Raw genomic sequence first — 22,179 nt, forward strand, 5'->3', positions numbered from 1 at the left:
AAGAACTGATGCTTTTCAACTGTGGTGTTGGAGAAGACTCTTGAGAGTCCCTTGGACTTCAAGAAGATCCAACCAGTCCATTCTAAAGGATATCAGTCCTGAGTGTTCATTGGAGGGACTGATGCTAAAGTTGAAACTCCAATACTTTGGCCACCTCATGCAAAGAGTTGACTCATTGGAAAAGACCCTGATGCTGGGAGGGATTGGAGGCAGGAGGAGAAGGGGACGACAGAAGATGAGATGGCTGGACGGCATCACTGACTTGATGGACATGAGTTTGGGTGAACTCCGGGAGATGGTGATGGACAGGGAGGCCTGGTGTGCTGCGATTCATGGGGTTGCAAAGAGTCAGACACGACTGAGTGACTGAACTGAACTAAATAGCTTCCCAGGTGGTGCAGTGGTAAAGAATCCACCTGTCAATGCAAGAGATGTGGGTTTGATCCCTGGGTTGAGAAGATCCCCTGGAGGAGGAAATAGCAGCCCACTCCAGTATTCTTACCTGGAAAATCCCTTGGACAGAGCATCCTGGCAAGCTACAGTTTTATGGTTTAGAAAGAGACCAAGATGTTATTATAATAAAAGCCCCATATAATATGGGGAAGAACCACAAAAAAAGATGTATGCATTGTGCTGAGGACTTCAGACATGTAATAGAAAGAGAGAGAGAAAAAAGAACAGAGTGCTTGCATGGGTGATATGTGGAATGAATGTGGTTTTGAGCTGATTATTAAAGGAGGGGTATATTTTTCTTTTTCTTTATTAAAAAAAAATTTTATTATTGGCATATAATTACTTTACAATGTTATGTTAGTTTCTACCATACAACAAAGTGAACCAGCTATACATATATACATATATCCTGTCCCTGTACAGCCTCCCTCCCTCACCCCATCCCACCCCTCTAGGCCATCACAGAGCACCAAGCTAAGCTCCTGAACTTTATAGCCGCTTCCCACTAGCTGTCTGTTTTACATGGTAGTGTCTATATGTCAATGCTGTTCTCCCAATTCATCCCACCCCCCCCTTCCTTTTCAAAGGAAAAGGAATAAGTCGTTTTACTTGGAGAAATTAGCCTCAGAAATGACACAACGCTTATCCGTGGGGTGGTCCCTTCTGGCTAAAGTATGGAATATGCTGGAATTTAGGTCCTGGATGCACAGAAGGGTCTTGAGTCCTCAACTAAGAAATCCTGCTCACTTGAGTCCTTTTGAGAGGCATTTCCTACTTTTACTTGATCGGAAACACTATAGATGTTCAAAGATCTTGTAAGTGGTCTTTGGGACTTACCCAAGAAGTTGATTAAAAGAGTTCAGAAATCATGCCTACCTTTTCATTCCAGAAACACTCTCCTGAGAGTTTCAGGATATCAGTATTCACCCAGAATCCCAAGAACACCTTGGAGCACATGGGTTAAAGGTCCCAGGCTGTGTTCCTGTGCATGGCATTTACTGGCTGGGTCAACCCGGGGGTGGGGAGAGCCTTGTGAGCAGTTGAATTAGGAACCGCTCCTCCAGTTCCAATTGGCTTGTGACCAATGCTGGATTTCTTACTACTTTTATAAATCACTATTCGCTGTAACTATTTCTAGACATAAAATAAAATAAAAATTATAAACCTCTTTTTTCTTTCAGTGAAGAAAAAGAAGCCTAAACTATTAAATAAATTTGATAAGACTATTAAAGCTGAGCTTGATGCTGCAGAAAAACTCCGTAAAAGGGTAGGTCGATGGTCTATTTTTCATAGAAACATGCGATGGTTTCGTTGTTAAATAAACACAGGCATTACCCTTGGTTTGTTTTTGAAAAACACTGTAAGAGAAACAACCTTTGAATAGAGTGGATTTTTCCCCAGGCACATCAGCGTTCCACGTGGAGTGAATCAAATGAAAAGAAAAACTGCAGCTGTAATGGCCAGATAGAAACAGAACTTCATCTTCAGGCCAGCCAGTTGGGGAGTCAGCCCCTTCCATCACCGTCTAGTTGTGTGGCTTTGGGGAAATCACTCGGTCATTCTGAGTCTCCGTTTCCTTGTCTTAAAAAATGAGAACAATATGTACTTACTTCTTCCTTGATTTTTTTATAAAGATCCAATGAGATAAGCAAATAGATGAGAAAAAAAGTGGAAGCAGTGACATTTTATTTTCTTGGGCTCCAAAATCATTGTGGATGATGCCTATAGCCACAAAATTAAAAGACACTTTCTCTTTGGAAGAAAAGCTATGACAAACCTAGACAGCGTATTACAATGCAGAGACATCACTTTGCTGACAAAGGTCCATCTAGTCAAACCTGTGGTTTTTCCAGTAGTCATATATAGATGTGAGAGTTGGACCATAAGAAGGCTGAGGGCCAAAGAACTGATGCTTTTGAATTGTGGTGCTGGAGAAGACTCTTGAGAGTTCCTTGGACTGCAAGATCAAACCAGTCAATCCTAAAGGAAATTAACCATGACTATTCATTGGAAGGACTGATGCTTTAGCTCCAATACTTTGGCCACCTGATGGGAAGAACTGACTCATTGGGAAAGATCCCAAAGCTGAGAAAGACTGAGGGCAGGAGAAGGGGGTGACAGTGGATGAGATGGTTGATTCAATGGACATGAGTTTGAGGAAGCTCTGGGAGATGGTGATGGACAGTGAAACCTGGTGTGCTATAGTCCATAGGGGTCACAAAAAAATTGGACACAACTTAGTGACTTAGATACAACTTAGATACAACTTAGATTCAATGAACAATGAGATAAGAGATTTTTTTTTAAAGCATCAGTACTGCCAAGCAGCATACAAGTAAGGGTTTTCATTTTAAAGCACCCTGATGCAAAAAGAAAAAATAAGTTAGTCTAATACTTAGGGTAGTTACTATTAGGTGAAATGATTTTAGATTTAAGATTCTTCTCACTTTGGGTTAAACTCACATAGCTCTAGTTCCCAGGGTGACTGTTTTATGTTTTGCTTTGTCATCAGTTAATTCAAAACCTTATTTGCATTTGTTCCTGGATATTATGTTTTTGAAAACAGGGAATTAACACAAGACTGAAGTTATCTGTTCTCCCAACTCAGTCATATTCATCTAATTGCCATGCCCAATATCTATTATACTGTATTTAATGGCATCTTCACTTAATCATATATAGACATACCTCGTTTTATTGTGCTTCACTTTATTGTTCTTCGTGGATATTGCATTCTTTTTTTCAAATTAAAGGTTTTTGGCAACCCTGTGCCAAACAGGCCTATCAGTGCCGTTTTTCCAACCTCATTTGCTCACTTCGTGTCTCTCTGTCACATTTTGGTAATTCTCAAAATAATTTCAAACTCTCCCACCAGCCAAAATATTATGACTCGCTGAAGGCTCAGATGATGATCAACATTTTTTAGCAATAAAGTATTTTTAATTAAGGTATGTGCATTGTTTTTTAGACTTTAATGCTATTGCATACTTAATAGACCACAGTATGATGTAAAGTACAAGTCACTCAGTCATGTCCAGCTCTTTGTGACCCCATGGACTATAGCCTGCCAGGCTCCTCTGTCCATGGAATTCTCCAGCCCAGAATACTGAAGTAGGTAGCCATTCCCTTCTCCAGGAGATCTTCCCAACCCAGGAATTGAACCCAGGTCTCCCATATTGCAGGCAGATTCTTTACCGTCTGAGCCACTAGGGAAGCCTGGTGTGATATACACATAACCTTTAAATGTAATGGAAAGCAAGATATTCATGGGGACTTGGCTTTGTTGCAGTATTTGCTTTATTGTGGTAATCTGGGACCAAACCCGCAAGATCTCCAAGGTTCGCCTCTACTTGTCTCTTGTGAAAATTTCTGTCTTGGTTCTGTACTTAAATTTATACCTTGTGTAATACCATTGGTTTTCCTGTAATGTGGTTTTTAATCAGCAGACATTGAGACATTGACTGCAAAAAAAAAAAAAAAAAAGTAATAGGGGATTATCATAGTTAAAAAACAACAATAAAAACATCCAAGGTAGGCATTGAAGTGGGACAAAAATGTGCTTCCCATACATCTTTTGGAAAAGTCCCAAACAAGCATGAAGATGTCTGTAACTAGCAAATGGCAAGGTCCCCAAACCGAAGCCTGGCTCACCCTCATCAGCAGCCGATACAAATGCAGTAATTCCAGAGAATATTACAGCCCAAGTCTTTGTTCACTAAATTAACGTTGGATGATTTCTGTGTCTATCTCATTTAACTTTGTAAAATGAGGCCAGCTATTCTTTGTTGAAATTTTGCATTTCTTACTAGGAATGAGGCAGGAATCTTCTTTTCCTATCACCCTGTTTGGCATTCTCCACTTTCTCTGTGCTGTATGTCCTTAGTGAAAAATGAGGGGGGGCTACCTATTTCACAGGTGATTTTAGGGATAAAGAATAAATGAACAGCTTTAGAGAAGGATTTTTATGTAATGATAATGAATGGTAGAGAAGGGCTCAGTTATCAAGGGGCAGGTAAGTCAGTGAAACATAAAGGTGCTGAAACAATTCATGGGGTGTTCTTCTCTGGCCCTTGCTTATTTGCAGAAATTATGATGCTATCCTCAAGAAGCACCATGGATCTGTAACAGGGTAAATAAAAGAGGAAGAAGTGGCTACAGAGGCAATTCTTGCTTCTGAAACAATAGGGAACCGTGTTATGAACTGAATCATCAATGGGATTAAGTTTTTTAGGGTTGTTTTTATAGCTGGTGTTTTCAAATAATGCGACAGACTCCCCAGGGATCACTGTGGCCCTGAAGCATACTCTGGTCAGAGGAGGCCCAGTCTCAGGTCACACCCTTGTTTCAGATGCTATGTAACATGAACGTGTGAGGTCACTTTCTATTTCCTCCAAAAATGCGCTTTCTATTTCCTCCAAAAATATGATTTATATTTCAATCATTGATTTTTTAAAATAACATGTATTATTTAAAACTCCTCCTTATGCCCCAGAAAAAGGATTGGAAATGATAGACTGAAATATTCATTCATTTGTTGGAATCATAAAAATGGAAAGAAGTGAAAGCTTAATAAAGCCAAAAGTTCAACACATGAAAAGTTCACACTACAGGCTCTAAACGGGGCTAGGAATGATGTCAACTGTGGGCTGAGTAAGGCAGGGGCATGGATCACACCGTCAGATGAATAATGGTCCTCAGAAGAGCTGCTCTGTGTCAAGTCCAGAGAGAATGTCCTGCTGTAGATATGCATCAAGTACCCAGTGATGGATAGCTCAGCCTCCTCCCTAACATTGCACCCGCTGATGCTTTTTGGTTTTTTAATTTATTTATTTTGATTGAAGTATAGTTGATTTACAGTAGTTTTGGTTTTGTGTAAATAGCAAAGTGTTTTATTTATGCATGTGTGCTCAGTCATGTCCCACTCTCTGCGGCCCCATGGACTGCAGCCCACTAGGCTCCTCTGTTCATGGGATTCTCCAGACAAGAATACTGGGGTGGGTTGCCATTTCCTCCTCCAGGGGATCTTCCCAACCCAGGTATCAAAGCTGTGTCTCCTGCGCCTCTTGCATTAGCAGGCGTATTCTTTACCACTGTGCCATTTGGGAAGCCCGTTTCAGTTGTAAATACTTGCATATCTATTTTTTCAGATTCTTTTCCCTTTTAAGTTATTGCAAAATACTGAGCATAGTTCCCTGTGCTGTACAGTAGGGCCTCATCAACTCTTTTCTTTTAGAAGATGCCAGTGAGTCAATGGAGAAGTAATTAAGAGAAATAGAAAATCTCAATGAATCCACTCCAGGGATGAATTCTAAACTTAATGAATCGAATTTAGGGAGAAACAGAATTTTTATATCTTCAACATGTATCTTCCAAAATATTCATTAATTACAAAACAAAAACTAGTAAATTTATAGTACACCCATGGATCCTAAATGACCTCTATGGGCTAGCTCTTAATGTCCTGTAAGGGAGCCCACTAGTCTTATGCCAAAACAGAGGCTGGGGGTGGGGTGACAGGGACAAGTACCTGTCTCTCCAGTGAATAGTCTTAGTCCTAGGATCATACATAAGCTGTGTTGAATAACAGGTGATTTTTAGGCAAGTCTTCGTGAGCATTCTATCTTGTAGTTGAGTTTATTAAGAATTGTGTAATGGTGTCAGGAGCTTTATTCTCCAGTAAGAACCTGGGGAAAGGAAATATTTTTCAGACCAACAGCAAACACATTTCCTTTGGTGAGCTGAGGGGAGGGCAGGGCTGATGGTCCCTTAGGAAAGGCAAGGAGCATCTGTGTGAAGGGATCCAGAGATGGCTAGAACAGAGCCAGTGTGTTCCATTATTTATATAACCTTGATAGCCAACTAGGGGAGTATTAGCTGGAAAAATACTTAAGCAGACTTGTTATGAATATTGTTAATCCTATGCTTTAAATCTGGAGATGGTGCATTTAGCATGATTTTCACAAAAATAGCTCCCAAATTTGCAATTTAAGTTGTGTAGGGCATGTGATAGGCTGAAAATTGTCCCCCCCTCCCCCCCAAAGATATCCATGTCCTAATCCCTTGAACCTGTAAATGTTACTGTGTTTGGAGAAAGCGTCTTTGCAGATAGGATTAAAGGGTCTAAGATAGGGGACTATCCTGGGTTATCTAGCTGGACCCTAAATTCACTCCCATGTTTCCATATAAGAGAGAGGCAGAGGGAAACCTGCTATAGACAGAACGGAAGACACACAGAGAAAAGACAGTGGCGATGGGAGTGGTGTGTCCACCAGTGAAGAATGCTGTCCCTGGTGGCCCAGTGACTAAAGACTCCACACTTCCAATGCAGGGGGCCCAAGTTCAGTCCCTGGTCAGGTCCCACACGCTGCAGCTAAAAATCCCACATGCCACAGTGAAGATCAAAGAAACCACGTGCACAGCTAAATAGAGAAATATGTATTTTAAAAGAAAGGAAAGAAAAGAAATGCTGTCAGGAGGCAGGAACAGATTCCCCCCTACAGCCTCTGGATGAAGAATGGCCCTGCCCACATCTGGATTCCAGTCCATTCTCCAGACGGTGAAAGAATGAATTTCTGTTGTTCTAAGCCACCGAGTTTGTGGCCGTTTGTTACAGCGGCCACAGAAAACTCATACAAGGCAGTTAGAAGACAGTTACTCAGAAAAAGGTATTTATTTTGAATTCTTCATCCCTTAAAATCATTCATGGAAGAAATAAAGTAGCGGTCTTAGAAGTTGTTATCCAAAACACACAGAGCATTCTTAAAATTCAATGATAAAAAGTAAACAACACGATTTTTAAAATGGGCCAAAGACCTTTGAAGACAATTCACCCAAGAAGATATTCAGATGGCAGATGAGCATATGAGAAGATGCTTCACCTCATATGTTATGGAATGCAATCTAAAACAAGACGATACTACTAGTACACCTTAGGAAGGCCACTGGCACTGGATCCCTGACAACACCACGTGCTGATGACCCTGTGGAGCCCTGGAAACCCTCATTCGTTGCTGGTGGGAATGTGAAAGAGTACAGCCACCCCGGAAGACAGTTTGATGGTTTTGTACAAAAGTAAGCATACTCTTGGCATACAATCTAGAAATCTCATTCCTTGGTATTTATCCAACAGAGTTGAAAATTTATGTTCTCCTAAAAACATTCTGAAAGAGATGGGACTACCAGACCACCTGACCTGCCTCATTAGAAGCCTCTATGCAGGTCAGGAAGCAACAGTCAGAACTGGACATGGAACAACAGACTGGTTCCAAATAGCAAAAGGAGTACATCAAGGCTGTATATTGTCACCCTGCTTATTTAACTTATATGCAGAGTACATCATGAGAAACGCTGGGCTGGAAGAAGCATAAGCTGGAATCAAGATTGCCGGGAGAAATATCAATAACCTCAGATATGCAGATGACACCAGCCTTATGGCAGAAAGTGAAGAGGAACTAAAAAGCCTCTTGATGAAAGTGAAAGTGGAGAGTGAAAAAGTTGGCTTAAAGCTCAACATTCAGAAAACGAAGATCATGGCATCTGGTCCCATCACTTCATGGGAAATAGATGGAGAAACAGTGTCAGACTTTATTTTGGGGGACTCCACAATCACTGCAGATGGTGATTGCAGCCATGAAATTAAAAGACGCTTACTCTTTGGAAGGAAAGTTATGACCAACCTATAGCATATTCAAAAGCAGAGACATTCCTTTGCCAACAAAGGTCCATCTAGTCAAGGCTATGGTTTTTCCAGTGGTCATGTATGGATGTGAGAGTTGGACTGTGAAGAAAGCTGAGCACCAAAGAATTGATGCTTTTGAACTGTGGTGTTGGAGAAGACTCTTGAGAGTCCCTTGGACTGCAAGGAGATCCAACCAGTCCATTCTAAAGGAGATTAGTCCTGGGATTTCTTTGGAAGGACTGATGCTAAAGCTGAAACTCCAGTACTTTGGCCACCTCATGCGAAGAGTTGACTCATTGGAAAAGACTGTGATGCTGGGAAGGATTGTGGGCAGGAGGAGAAGGGGACAATAGAGGATGAGATGGCTGGATGGCATCACTGACTCGATGGACGTGAGTCTGAGTGAACTCCGGGAGTTGGTGATGGACAGGGAGGTCTGGCGTGCTACGATTCATGGGGTTGCAAAGAGTCGGACATGACTGAGCAACTGAACTGAACTGAACTGAAAAACCTGCACGTGGATGTTTATAGCAACCTTCAATAATTGCCAAAACTTTAAAGCAACCTAGATGTCCTTCGGTAAGTGATCAGATAGATAACTGTGATACACCTAGACAATGAAATCTGATTCAGCACTAAAAAGAAATATCTATCAAGCCACGGATAGATAATTGCTGTTGTTCAGTTGCTCAGTTGGATCTGACTCTTTGCGACCCCGTGGACTGCAGCATGCCAGGCTTCGCTCTCCATCACCATCTCCCAGAGCTTCCTCAAACTCATGTCCATCGAGTCAGTGATGCCATCCAACCATCTCATCCTCTGTCGTCCCCTTCTCCTCCTGCCTTCAATCTTTCCCAGCATCAGGGTCTTTTCCAATGATTCGGCTCTTCACATCAGGTGGCCAAAGTATTGGAGCTTCAGCTTGAGCATGAGTCCTTCCAATGAATATTCAGGACTGATTTCCTTTAGGATTGACTGATTTGATCTTGAAAATATAGGGATGAAAAGATAAGAAGGAAGCTTAAACACATATTAGTAAGTGAAAGAAGCTAATCTGAATAGGCTACATACTATTTGATTCAAACTATATGACTTTCTGAAAATGCAAAACTATGGAGACAGTAAAAATGTTGGATACCTGTCATTATACATTTGTCCAAACCCGTAGAATGTACAACACTAAGAGTGAACCCAAATGTAAATTATGGGCTTTGGGTGATTTTCATGTGTCATTGAAGGCTCATCAATCACAGCAAATGTCCCTCTGTGCTGAATCAGGATGTGGATTATGGGGGAGTCAGGGCATGAGTAGGTGTAGTGGGTACATGGGAGATCTCTATACTTTCCTCTCAATTTTGTTGCAAACCTAAAACTGTTCTAAAAAATAAAGCTTTTTAAAAAGTCAATATTGTGAGATGTGTGGCATATTTTAAATAGCCGTACAATTGTTTCTGACAATTAACTTAGAGAATAAGTTACTGGCTTGATTCATCTCAGCCTTCAAATCCTCATTGTCTTTGCATTAACCTGTCCGTCAGGTAAGAGACTTACCTGGGACACATTTTATTCTGTGCTGGCTCTCATATCCTCCCCATACCACAATAGTAGTAGTAATAATAGCTAACAAATTTTCAATAGTTTCCATGGTCTCTGCAGCAGCTCTAAGTCCTTTATGGATGTTGTCAGATTTGACCAGGTAGTCAAGTACGCTCATTGTCCCCATTTCACAGATGAGGTATATTAGCAAAGTCATAAGTAATTTGCCAGAAGTCCCATGTCTCCTAGGTGGTGGGGCCCAGATTCTAGCTAGACCCATCACTGATGGGCATGTGACAGGAAATTAAAAAAAAACCTCCTTCTTCCACGATTCTAAGGGACTTTAGTATAGATGTTGCCTGGTTCTGTTCAGCCAAGTCATTGAGAAGCAGGTGTCAGTAACAATCTAGCAGTACTATACGGTTTGCTGAGCCCAGCCACATTTATGGGATGACCTTTGTTGTTATGAAAGCTCGCTCAGTGAAGGTAATGACACACAAAGCACAGTGAGCTCACGTTTATACAAGGAAAGGATGGATTTATGGATAGATGGCTGAAAGGTCTGGTAAAGTTCAACTCAGAAACTCTGTCTCCATCTCATGGTTCCAACATCCTGATGTGCTGCCTTCCAGTAGAACATCAGGAGATGTGTGTTTCTCACTTGGATGGATTGAGGCAGTGGGTGGGGCGGGTGGGACTCCTCACCCCTATGCCGAGACCCTCGGCAAGCTTATCTGTTGCACATCCTGCGTGTCTGTTTGCACAGTGGTGGTCAGAGACCTATCACAGGTGCTCCAACAGGCTTCCTAAGGACCCACATGGGCTTCGGGAGGGGTCATATGACCTGGAGGCAGTGAGGCACTTACATCACCAGCTGACCGTAGTCAGCCCTGGTGCTCAGTGGGTGACAGTTTCCGAGGCCAGGTGGCCCTCCCATCTCGTATGCTTATTCCCCACTGAGACTGCCCTTCTCATTGCAGACATTCTAACTGCCAGGAATATTCCTCCCCCAGCTTAAGTCCTAAATATCTTTTAAAGATTGCATGTAGGAACTATACATGCAGAGAGAAGATGCCATTTCTTTAACAAAGACTCACAGTACATCATTAGTCAGGTATCTGCCTTTTAAAAAATAAAGTCTATTTATGTTCTAGTTTTATGTTTTCCATCATGCAGTTAATTATTTAAAATCTTAAGACAGAAGATTGTTAACTATAAACTCAGAAGGGAGTCTGGAAAATTTTAACAAAATTTACTTGGTGACTATTAAATAACTATATTATGCATTTGAATTTATTCTATGTATGTAATTGCCTCTTCCTAACAGGGAAAAATTGAGGAAGCAGTGAATGCATTTGAAGAACTGGTTCGCAAGTACCCTCAGAGTCCAGGAGCTCGGTATGGGAAAGCACAGGTATGCTGAAGCCCTGATACTTAGGACACTGTTTTGATGTCCTTATGTTCTGTATCATTGGATTTTTTACCACCTGGTATTTGCATTTTGGGCTTCCTTGACGGCTCAGTGGTAAAGAGTCTGCCTACTAATGCAGGAGACACAGGTTCCATCCCTGGGTCGGGAAGATATCCTGGAGAAGGAAATGGCAACCCACTCTAGTATCTTGCCTGCAGAACTCAGTGGACAGAGGAGTCTGGCAGGCTACAGTCCATGGGGCTGCAAAGAGTCAGACACAACTGAGAGACTAACACTACACTATTTGCATTTCATTTTCCCTTCTGACTTGTATACAGAATCAGCTTCTCATGCATATGCATACATTCAAGCAAGAAACACTGTTTTAAATAAGGCAATTAATTATTCCTATTTTGTACTGGTGAATTTCGTAACGTATTTTTGTTCCCCCGCCATCTAGTTTCTCTCCGATTTTGAAAAGAAAATAAAGAGTAACACTTTCATCCCTGATTTCCAGTCCCCTTCACATTCATTCCATTTGACCCACCACCTAGTTAAATAGAAAGTGGAATGGACTTGGTTCTCTCTGTAGTGTCTGTCAGCTGACTCATTTCTTACCACCTACCTTCCCAGCTCCACCCTCACCTCCCTTTCTCATCAGACTTTCTCCATCTTTCAACTCCTCAATTCATGAAGCTTTTCCATGTCTTGCTGTAGCTGCAGAAACCCTCCATGGGCCACATACTGTTTTAGGCCCTGAGATTATCTCAAAGAACACTCTAGAGGTCTCTGTCCTGTGGAGCTTATATTCCAATGGAAGATATTTTAGTTTCTTACTCAGAATTTTTGTAGTGAAAGCCCACTCTATGGCAGGCCCTGTTCTAGGCACTGCAGATGCAGCTATCAACAAAACACAGGGCCTTTTCACTCTAATGGAGAAGACAATGCAAGACACAGAGAAGAGAATCTCTTGCTTGCTACTGGATACACTGTCAGGAGATAAAAATAAAGCAGAGCACAGCTATAGGACATGTGAAGGGGGTTAAAATGTTGGATAGGGTGGCCGGAAGATAGCTCATCAAGGCAGTGACGTTTGAGCAAAACCCTAAAGGTCTTTATAGATAAATCTATATTTAAAGAATATTAGAAGTGTTAAAAATAAATATATTAGGACATCTTACCTGATACTATATACCGTAAAGAAAAGAAGGTCATAGAGTAAAGAACATGTTATTATGATGTTTTGTTCGTAGGTGGTAGGAGGAAAGTGGCACAGCGATACTTAAGATAATCAGGTGATCAGAAAAGGCCTTCCTAGGTGGTGACAAGTGGCTGAAATGTGACAGCATTGAGGAAGGAGCTGTCCAGGCAGAGGGAACAGGGAATCAGCCTTGACTTTATCCCTGGTGGACTGGAGGAGGGGCGTACTAGGGGAGGTGACGTGGGGTAGGTGAAGCCAGGGGCTCATGGGCTGTATTCTTTGTGCACTGGAAGCACTTGGAGGGTTTGTGCATGGATGTGCCCCTCTGGTTGTTTTTGTTTTCTTTTTTTAAATAAAGATGACTTGGTTGCTGGATACAGAAGGAATTATGGTAGCACAAGTTGGAGCCAGGAAAATAGGAGACATTGCAGGTGTCCTCAAGATGTGCTGGCTTGGACTGGTCCTGGCCACAGAGGTGGGGCAGTGGACAAGGGCAGGACTGAATCAGACAGTAAAGAATCTGCCTGCAATGCAGGAGTCCCAGGTTCAATCCCTGGGTTGGGAAGATCCCCTGGAGAAGGGATAGGCTACCCGCTCCAGTATTCTCACCTGGGAAACCCCATGGACAGAGGAGCCTAGCAAGCTACACTCCATGGGGCTGCAAAGAGTCAGACACAACTGAGCAACTTTCAATTTTAGAGATGAATTTGGTGTTTTTGGTTCGGCAGTCTAAGGAGAGGGTGGTGCCAGGTACTGACCAGTAAGACTGGAACAGGTTTGGAGAGGTGCAAAATCAAAGATCCACTTCTGGTTCCTGTGAAGTTTGTGATGCCTGTTACACGTTCAAATGCACATGTCAAGTAGACCATAGACGTTATTCAGTTTGGAACCCTGGGTAAAATCCAGGGCTGGTGTACAGATGTCAGGCAGTAAACCTCCTCCTGCCTGGGGAGGACGAGACTGTCAGCCCTGCTGGGAAATGGCAGATTCTGAGCTGCAGAAATTTTCCAGATTCAGGAGAAGCTGACAACACTTGTTCAGAGGGGGCAGTGCCATCACTTGTGGGTGACACTCTCATGAAAACTAACACATCTAGAGATAAAACAAGTACATCTGGCTCTTAACTAAAGGTGGCAGCCACTTGATCTAGATGCTTAAATCCTTCCTGGGAGTGTGTACATGCTCAATCATTTCAGTCATGCCTGACTTTTTTTTGACCCTGTGGACTGTAGCCCACCAGGTTCCTCTGTCCATGGGATTTCCCAGGCGAGAATACTGGAGTGGGTTGCCATTTCCTCCTCCAGGGAATCTTTCTGACCCAGGTATCAAACTTACATCTCCTGCATTGGTAGGCGGATTCTTTACCACTGAGCCAACTGGGAAGTCCCAAATTCTCCTTATCTCCTCCTTAAAAACTTATTAAATTTGTATTAATTCAGTTTTAATAAATGAAATTTGTGAAAATTTAATGCAGAGAAGTTCCTCTTATCCATGATGCAGTACGCAATAGCAACTATATCATTTCTATAAATTAATTGGATCAGCAATTCTCCAAAATTGCTAAATTGTATTGTCGTTAAGCAGGAGAGAATGTGTTTATTACCTGAAGATGGTGCCTATTTAAATAAGTGATGTGCTTTGCCACTAGTTCTGGCAGTTGTTTGATTAAGGAAAGCCCGTTAACTCGCGAGAATAATGGGTCAAGTTCTAATTATGGCAAAAATGTTTCATGCTTTAGATTTTTCTTTATATGTGATATTAATTGCAAGTACCAAATGCAGTAGTTTTGCACATGACACTCACTATATATATATTTATATTTATATATATATTTTTTTATATATATCCTTATTTAACAGTAGGAATTTGAGATTTATGCCTCAGCAACATATTTTATCTATAAACTATTATACTACAATGTGTTACCAATATTAACATTAATGTGAAATTTAAGCATGGTAAATTAATTAAATACATAGGAATTAGTTGTTTGTTTTTTGTTTTTGTGGGTTTTTTTGATGTGGATCATTTTTAAAGTCTTCATGAATTTGTTACAATATTACTTCTGTTTTATGTTTTGGTTTTTTGGCCATGAGGCATGTGGAGTCTTAGCTCCCTGACCAGGGATCAAACCCACACCTCCTGTGTTGGAAGATGAAGTCTAAACCACTGGACTGCAAGGGAAGTCCCATAGGAGTTTAAAAAAAAAAAAATTCAACAGAAGACAGATTTTGTAAGGAGGAATGCCTGATGACTTTTCATGCTTTGTTAGCAGATTAAACAATTACTTTGGAATATCCCAACCAATTTTATAAATTCAGTGACATTAAGTTACATGGAAGCTACAGTATCTATCATTTCTACAGTGAAGTGAAGTTGCTCTGTCGTGTCAGACTCTTTGCGACCCCGTGGACTGTGGCCTACTAGGCTCCTCCGTCCATGGGATTCTCCAGGCAAGAATACTGGAGTGGGTTGCCATTTAATGTCTTATTTTTTGGATCTCTGTGAAAATCAATTCTGACCAAGTTCCTTGAACATCTGACACAAAATTATGAGCTCGTTTCACTTTATTGTCTTCCGCAAACCTTTAGTGCCTCTCAGGCAGAAAATGCCATATCTCCTAGGAGGTTGGATTGGGCAGTTAGTTTGAATCAACAAAACGCTTTGTGATGTTAATGTCCTGTAGCAAATGTTCAGTTTCAGGGCAAATCCTTCATCTACAGATGTTAAACTGATCAATATCAATCAATGTTGATACTCAAAGCAAAGCCTATCAGTTTTATTTAAGAGACTTTAAACAATTACATCACATTTTAATTCTGACATTAAAATTCCAATGCTGTAAGTTCTGAAATGTTGATACTTCATTAAAATGAAGGACTTTGAAGGATGGAGGAGAGAAAGGAACAAGGCGTGTAGTTGTATCATCTTTCTCTCATTTCAGATTGAGGTTAGTGAAGATATTTATCCCTCTCTAGATAGAGAACAATGTCTTGATAGGCATTTGTCCTTGAATTAACCGTGAAGAAACCCTCCAGTTCCGGGATCTGTTTGGTAGCTTGAAGAGGCTGGCAAATGAAGAAAGTGAACAAGATGTTCTCAGTAGGACTCTCTCAGCTCTAGGACTCTGGCATTCTGTGACGTCACTTAGGAAGGATCATGTTTTGAGGCATTAACTCACTATAGCCAAACTCACAAGAAACTGAGGCCTAAACAGAAAAGCCAGCATATGAATATTCAGAAGGTTACGCAGGCAGAATGACTGATATGAGTCATTGACATTGGACTTTCTTTTCTGGTAGATAGGTCTGTTCTAAAGGCCATTTGCAGATATGAACAGATCATTCTATATTTTGAAGCTTTTTTTCCCTGTCAAGCCAAGGTGACATGGCCTTTTCTAAAGGGTTAATATGTTTTGTTTGTTTGCATCTGTCTGGGCTGCCGTCTATGGGGTTGCACAGAGTCAGACTTGACTGAAGTGACTTAGCATAGCATAGCATAGACAGAGTATAGTTGTGGAATGAATGAATGAGCACAGGAATAAGCTAGTGGAAGTACAGGAACTGTGGACTGGAATTCTGACTATTAATGTTGATATATAGCAGGGTACACGTTCCACCAGCCAAACATATATTCGTCCTGCTTTTATGATAGTCTTTCTCATGTGTAGCTTAGTAGTTAACTTTTCTTCATATTATTAAAATAACATGTTGTGTTGCCTTCCTTTATTTTTTTATCCTTGATGAAGAGAAAATTTTAATTTGTCTTGAATTACTTTTAAAGCAAGTCCCAACATCAACTTTTCATAAATATTTTGGGCAAGTACACATGCAGCTTGTCCTGGGACGTTTCTCTCTTCCTCTAGTGTGAAGATGATTTGGCTGAGAAGAGAAGGAGCAATGAGATCCTGCGCAGGGCCATCGAGACCTACCAGGAGGCGGCCAGCCTGCCTGATGCCCCCACAGACTTGGTGAAGCTGAGCCTGAAGCGGAGGTCAGACAGACAGCAGTTTCTAGGTGAGATGGAAGAAGAGTCAGTTCAGTAGCAAGCGGTGTGCTTTTATCTGAAAAAGCCTGAAGTTTGTATGTACTCTTAGAAGAGTTTAATTACATGGAAGGAAACCTGAGTTTTCTACCTAATTTCAGGCAATTTCTCTGATTGTGTCAGCCTGAAAGAGGAATCCTTCATAATTACAAAGATACAGACAGTATTTTTGCTGCCTACATGCTCCCTACTCCTTTTAAAGATGAGACAAATGGAATTCTGAGAGGTTGGGTGAATTGCCTAAGGAATCATAACTAATAAATGAATAGTTAAGTGTTAGTCACTTCAGTAGTGTATGACTCTTTGTGGCCCAATGGACTGTAGCCCATCAGGCTCCTCTGTCCATGGGATTTCCCAGGCAAGAATGCTGGAATGGGTTGCAGTTTCCTTCTCCAAGGGATCTTCCCAACCCAGGGATCGAACCCAGCTCTCCTATATTGCAGGCAGATTCTTTACCTTCTGAGCCACCAGGGAAGCCCGATAAACAAATAGGTCTAGAATCAAAAACTTCTTGTTATGCCAAATTCTTCTTTTCTCTTTTAACTGTAACTATCTGATCCATAATAGCTGAAATCATCAGTGGAACAGTTTTATAGATATAAGAAATGTCAGGAGTTGTAAGCACTCTAAAAATTCCACCTGCACATTTTGTCTTTATTAAAGAAACTTATAGAAAAACAATTTTTTTAATCACTGAGTAAATTTTAAAATGCTTTGAAAAAGCACTATGGATTTTTTACATTTGTTTGACTTTTAAAAAGAATGCATAAAATATCATGCATCTTGATGACTGAATTTTTGGTGGCCTCTTAAACTTTGAACCAAGTGTGTCACTTGCTGTACCCTAACTTCATTATAATCAGGCCAGTAATGGGTTCTCTCTCACCTAAAATGCCATCAGGGGACTTCCCTGGTGGTCCAGTGGTTAAGACCCTGCCTTTCTATGCAGGGAGTGTGGTTCAATCTCTGGTGGAGAAACTAAGATCCCATTTGCAATGGGACAACTAAGCCCTGTCACAGCCAAATAAATAAATAAAAATAACATTTTTTAAAAATAAGTTAAAATGTCATTGATAAGCCAGGAGCAAAAAATCTAAGCCATGTGTAGCTGCCAAGGTGGGTTCTCTACTGGCTGGATAAGTTACATAGATGTATTATCTTGTTGTCATTAGAGGAGGCTCCTAAACATTCAAAAGTGAACCTTGTATCAGTTTTCTAAGGGTTAGAATTAAGGGTGGTTGTATCGCTTTGGTAGATGACCAAAATCTGTGACGGAGTAGAAGCCAAGCGATGACTGGGAACTAGAAGAAATGGTCCCTTAGACGTCTATTCATAAGGGCCAGTCCCAGAGAGGGAAAATTTGCAGCAGCACAAACAGGGTGGGAAAGGCAAGGCTGGAACTTCATGCAAGCGAAAACCAGTATCACTGAGTTGTCTCTCCTCTGGCTCTGAAGTGACTCACTTAGCCCTGTGGATTTTTAACATTAATTTTTATTTTTAAAAAGATGCGTCAGATATCATGTGTCTGGGTGGGACTGAATTTTTGGCACCCTCTTAAACTTTGCACCTCGCACCTCGCTTACTTCACCCTATTCCCAGCCCCAGGGGAAGGACGACCCAGGTAGATCTAACTTTCTTCCGAAGTAAGCCTTCAGTGTTTGAATATAGTCTCTCTTCCAAATTCCCTGGTGGCTCCAACGGTAAAGAATCTGCCTGCAGTACTGAAGACCCAGGTTCAATCCCTGGGTCAGAAAGTTCCCCTGAAGAAGGGAATAGCAACCTACTCTAGTATTCTTGCCTGGAGAATCCTGTGGACAGAGGAGCCCACTGGGCTACAGTTCATGGGGTCGCAAAGAGGGGGACACAACTGAGCAACTAACACTTCCACTTTCTTTCTCTTCCAAATGAGAAAGAGGTGAGTTCACTAGGGGAGGCGCTGAGGGATTCATAGGTCCCTGGAGATGCAGAGTAGGAGGGGCAAGAAGGACATAGGATGGACTCTCACCTGGGCCTTTGTTGTGGCTCTGTAGGGCAAGTTTAGAATCAAAAGAAAACTGTAATCCCAGGTGGGGCAGGTGGCAGAGAAAGAGTACAGAAAGGTGGAGTCAGATTTATCAGTGAAGGAATGGATAGTTGAGGAAACTGCCCCAGACTAGCAAGTAGTGAATGGGGAGAGGGTGGTGGAGTCAGTGGGTGGTGTTCTATGCCTAACATTAGTAGAGCGTCCAGCTACATTAGCTTTTGGATGGTCCTGGCGTATCTTGGCTGATTTTCAGTTTCTGGTCAACAAAGCCATTTAGGTAATTAATTTTGTCACGTGGACTCTGATTTTGCACATTTTTCCCTTATACAGTTTGTCTTTTTTTTCTTTTTAAGATTCATTTATTTATTTTGGCTGCTCTGGGTCTTTGTTGCTGCACACGGGCTTTCGCTAGTTGCAGCAAGTGGGGGCTTCTCATTGTGGGGGCTTCTCTTGTTGCCGAGCATGGGCTCTAGGCGCACGGGCTTCCGTAATTGCAGCACGTGGACTCAGTAGTTGTGGCACATGGGCTTAGTTGCTCTAATTGCTCTATGACATGTGGGATCTTCCTGGACCAGGGAACGAACTGGTGTCCCCTGCATTGCAAGGTGGATTTGTAAGCACTGGACCAGCAGAGGAAACCCCTACAATTTGTGTTTCCAACTGGGGTGAAAAGTGATGACAGTTGACCCCTCTAAATCTTAAACATCCATTGGACAGCCCTTAAAATGAGTTGAAGCTGGGCTTTCATGGTTCGTGTAGGCAGAGCACCCTATTGTCCACCAGAGGGTCCCCTAATACCAGATGATGTCTCCTTGGCTCCAGGACTAGGTCATCACTGAGAGACGAAGACAAGCAGAGTACCTCAGTGCCTCTTCACGTCTCATCCAGGGTGCTAGACCCTGAAATCTATTAGACTTCTTATTTGCCTGTTCTGTATTCATAATTTTAAAGTTAATTATAATGTCAAAAATACCCCAGTAAAACATTTTTTGAATGAGGATTGGGTAACTAAAACTTTCATAAGAGGCAATTTGACATTAAGGGTAAATGTTGATGAATTTAGAAAATAAGAATGTCTTTAACATATTTGTAGTCAGTACTAAATTCAGTACCTACTTATGGGAGCTGTGTGTGTGTGTGTGTGTGTGTGTTCAGTCATGTCTGACTCTTTTTGCGAACCCCTCTGTCCATGGGATTTTCCAGGCAAGAGTACTGGAGTGGGTTGCCATTTCCTTCTCCAGGGGGTCTTCTCGACCCAGGGATTGAACCGGCATCCCTTGTGTCTCCTGCATTGGCAGGCGAATTCTTTACCACTAGCGCCACCTGGAAACCCACTTATGGGAGTTACTGATGCCCTTAGAGCTGCAGAATAAAATCCTAAGAGGGACTTAGCCATCAGTATACAGAGTCAGAGTTAAGCTGGTCTTCAGGCTCTGTTGAATAGTCTCTTATGATCTGTAGCGCCAAGAAAAGGGTGGACGGAAGCTATTTTTATTCTATTGTTTTCTTTCCACCAAATCAGGTCACATGAGAGGATCCTTGCTTACTCTTCAGAAATTAGTTCAACTATTTCCTGATGATACTTCCTTAAAGAATGACCTTGGAGTTGGATACCTCTTGATAGGTGACAATGACAGTGCCAGGAAGGTCTATGAAGAGGTAAGTAGGCAGCAATTTGCTATTAACAATTAATCCAAGTCTTTTGAACATGGAGTTCTAATGTTATTTCTAAATTGCCTTTAATACTCCTGATCATTCACTCTCTTTATTTTAAATTAAGTCAAATTCAAGTCTTATTATCGTTAACATATCCTAAATTTTGTTTCATCACCCTTTTTCTGCTTCATCAGAAGATTTTAAATATTAGCTAACATTTGGTAGGTGCAGTCCATTGGGTCGCTAGGAGTCGGACACGACTGAGCTACTTCACTTTCACTTTTCACTTTTATGTACTGGAGAAGGAAATGGCAACCCACTCCAGTGTTCTTGCCTGGAGAATCCCGGGGACGGGGGAGCCTGGTGGGCTGCCATCTATGGGGTCGCACAGAGTCGGACACGACTGAAGCGACTTAGTAGCAGCAACATTTGGTACATCAAAGCCTTCAATCTATAATTGTGATACTTTCTTAACTCATATATATATTTCAGTCCACAAACAACCTTTCTCAAGTGTTCTTTATGACAGGAAGAGGAACTCAAAAACTCAAGAACTTAAAAACACATTATCTTGTACTTTTTTCAGTTAAAGTCCAAACTGGAGAGAAACTACAGAATACAAGCTTTTCGGGTATATGGCATAAATTACTCTCCTTTCAGAGGCATTGGCTGTCTGATCCTTGGGGGGTTTTTTTTTGGCTGTGTAGAGTGGCACGTGGGATTTTAGTTCCTGGATCAGATATTGAACCCTTGATCCCTGCAAATGGAAGCACAAATTCATAACCACTGAACCACCAAGGAGGTCCCAGCAAAGACTGACTTTAAGGTGGTTGCAGAGACCTTGCTACATCCTTGGCTTTGGAGACTTTACCTCACTTTCCTCCTTGTTAGTAACACCATCAACTACCTGAGGCACCCTTGGTTCAGCATCTTCCTGCCCCTTGCCTCCCTTCACTCCTCATGCTTATCCATTCACTTAGCACTTATTTATTGAAACCCACAGGCACTGGCTCAGGAAATGGTGGTTAAGGAAACAACACAGATTATGCCATCAAGGGGTTACAATATGGTACCAAGTAACTAATCTCTGTTACTTTTAACATCCTCTGCTGCTGCTAAGTGGTTTCAGTCATGTCTGACTCTGTGCAACCCCATAGACAACAGCCCACCAGGCTCCTCCGTCCCTGGGATTCTTCAGGCAAGAATACTGGAGTGGGTTGCCATTTCCTTCTCCAATGCATGAAAGTGAAAAGTGAAAGTGAAATCACTCAGTCATGTCTGACTCTTCGCGACCCCATGGACTGTAGCCTACCAGGCTCCTCCGTCCATGGGATTTTCCAGGCAAGAGTACTGGAGTGGGTTGCCATTTCCTTCTCCCTTTAACATCCTCAGTATCTTTCAAATCCTCTTATTTATCTCAGGCCCCATTGTCTCTAGTGTAAAATAGGATAGATCCACCCCTCCCAACCTTGTTTTCTTATGATCTTCATCAATACAAAATGCCAGTCTGACCCTCATCCTTGGCTTCAGCTCTTCAGTGGTTCCCTCTGCCCATAGCAGTAGTCTTCCGACATGTTTGACTATATCCTCTTTCAGTAAAAAATGTTCAAGCAAAAACCTGTGAATTGTATGTTTATGTATACATGTACTAACCTATGGTAGACATTCTAGAAGGTCCACATTCTAAAATAGGTTTTAAGATGAAATATTTCAGATACTTTCAAAATTTCATTTAACTGTCAATAAAATTTTCACTCTCACTGAAAAATTGATATTTTAATAATGTCCATGTGAAACATTATTTATAAGGATATTTTTAGTCCTGGTAGTGTATCCTGCCGAATTTGTCCAGAACTAGAAATGTCAACCCGGGGAAGGCAATGGCACCCCACTCCAGTACTCTTGCCTGGAAAATCCCATGGGCGGAGGAACCTGATAGGCTGCAGTCTATGGGGTCGCTAGGAGTCGGACACTACTGAGCGACTTCACTTTCACTTTCCACTTTCATGCATTGGAGAAGGAAATGGCAACCCACTCCAGTGTTCTTGCCTGGAGAATCCCAGGGGCAGGAGAGCCTGGTGGGCTGACGTCTGTGGAGTCACACAGAGTCAGACACGACTGAAGTGACTTAGCAGCAGCAGAAATGTCAACCAGTTTGTTGTTGTCTATGCTTTATG

General features: G+C 41.7%; 1 protein-coding gene across 8 annotated transcripts in view; it reads left to right on the forward strand.

The window, feature by feature from the left end:
• Window positions 1–22,179, forward strand: part of ASPH (aspartate beta-hydroxylase) — a 185,143-nt gene that overhangs the window by 120,963 nt on the left and 42,001 nt on the right. For all 8 annotated transcript variants that reach the window (XM_025265354.3, XM_045162814.1, XM_044928743.2 and 5 more), the window contains 4 exons: window positions 1,635–1,720; window positions 10,995–11,081; window positions 16,145–16,295; window positions 19,869–20,005. In XM_025265354.3, the coding sequence (XP_025121139.3) occupies window positions 1,635–1,720; window positions 10,995–11,081; window positions 16,145–16,295; window positions 19,869–20,005 (461 nt within the window). The remainder of the gene's footprint in view (window positions 1–1,634; window positions 1,721–10,994; window positions 11,082–16,144; window positions 16,296–19,868; window positions 20,006–22,179) is intronic.

This window comes from Bubalus bubalis, chromosome 15 (genome assembly GCF_019923935.1).
Source record: "Bubalus bubalis isolate 160015118507 breed Murrah chromosome 15, NDDB_SH_1, whole genome shotgun sequence".
Lineage (NCBI taxonomy): Eukaryota > Metazoa > Chordata > Mammalia > Artiodactyla > Bovidae > Bubalus > Bubalus bubalis.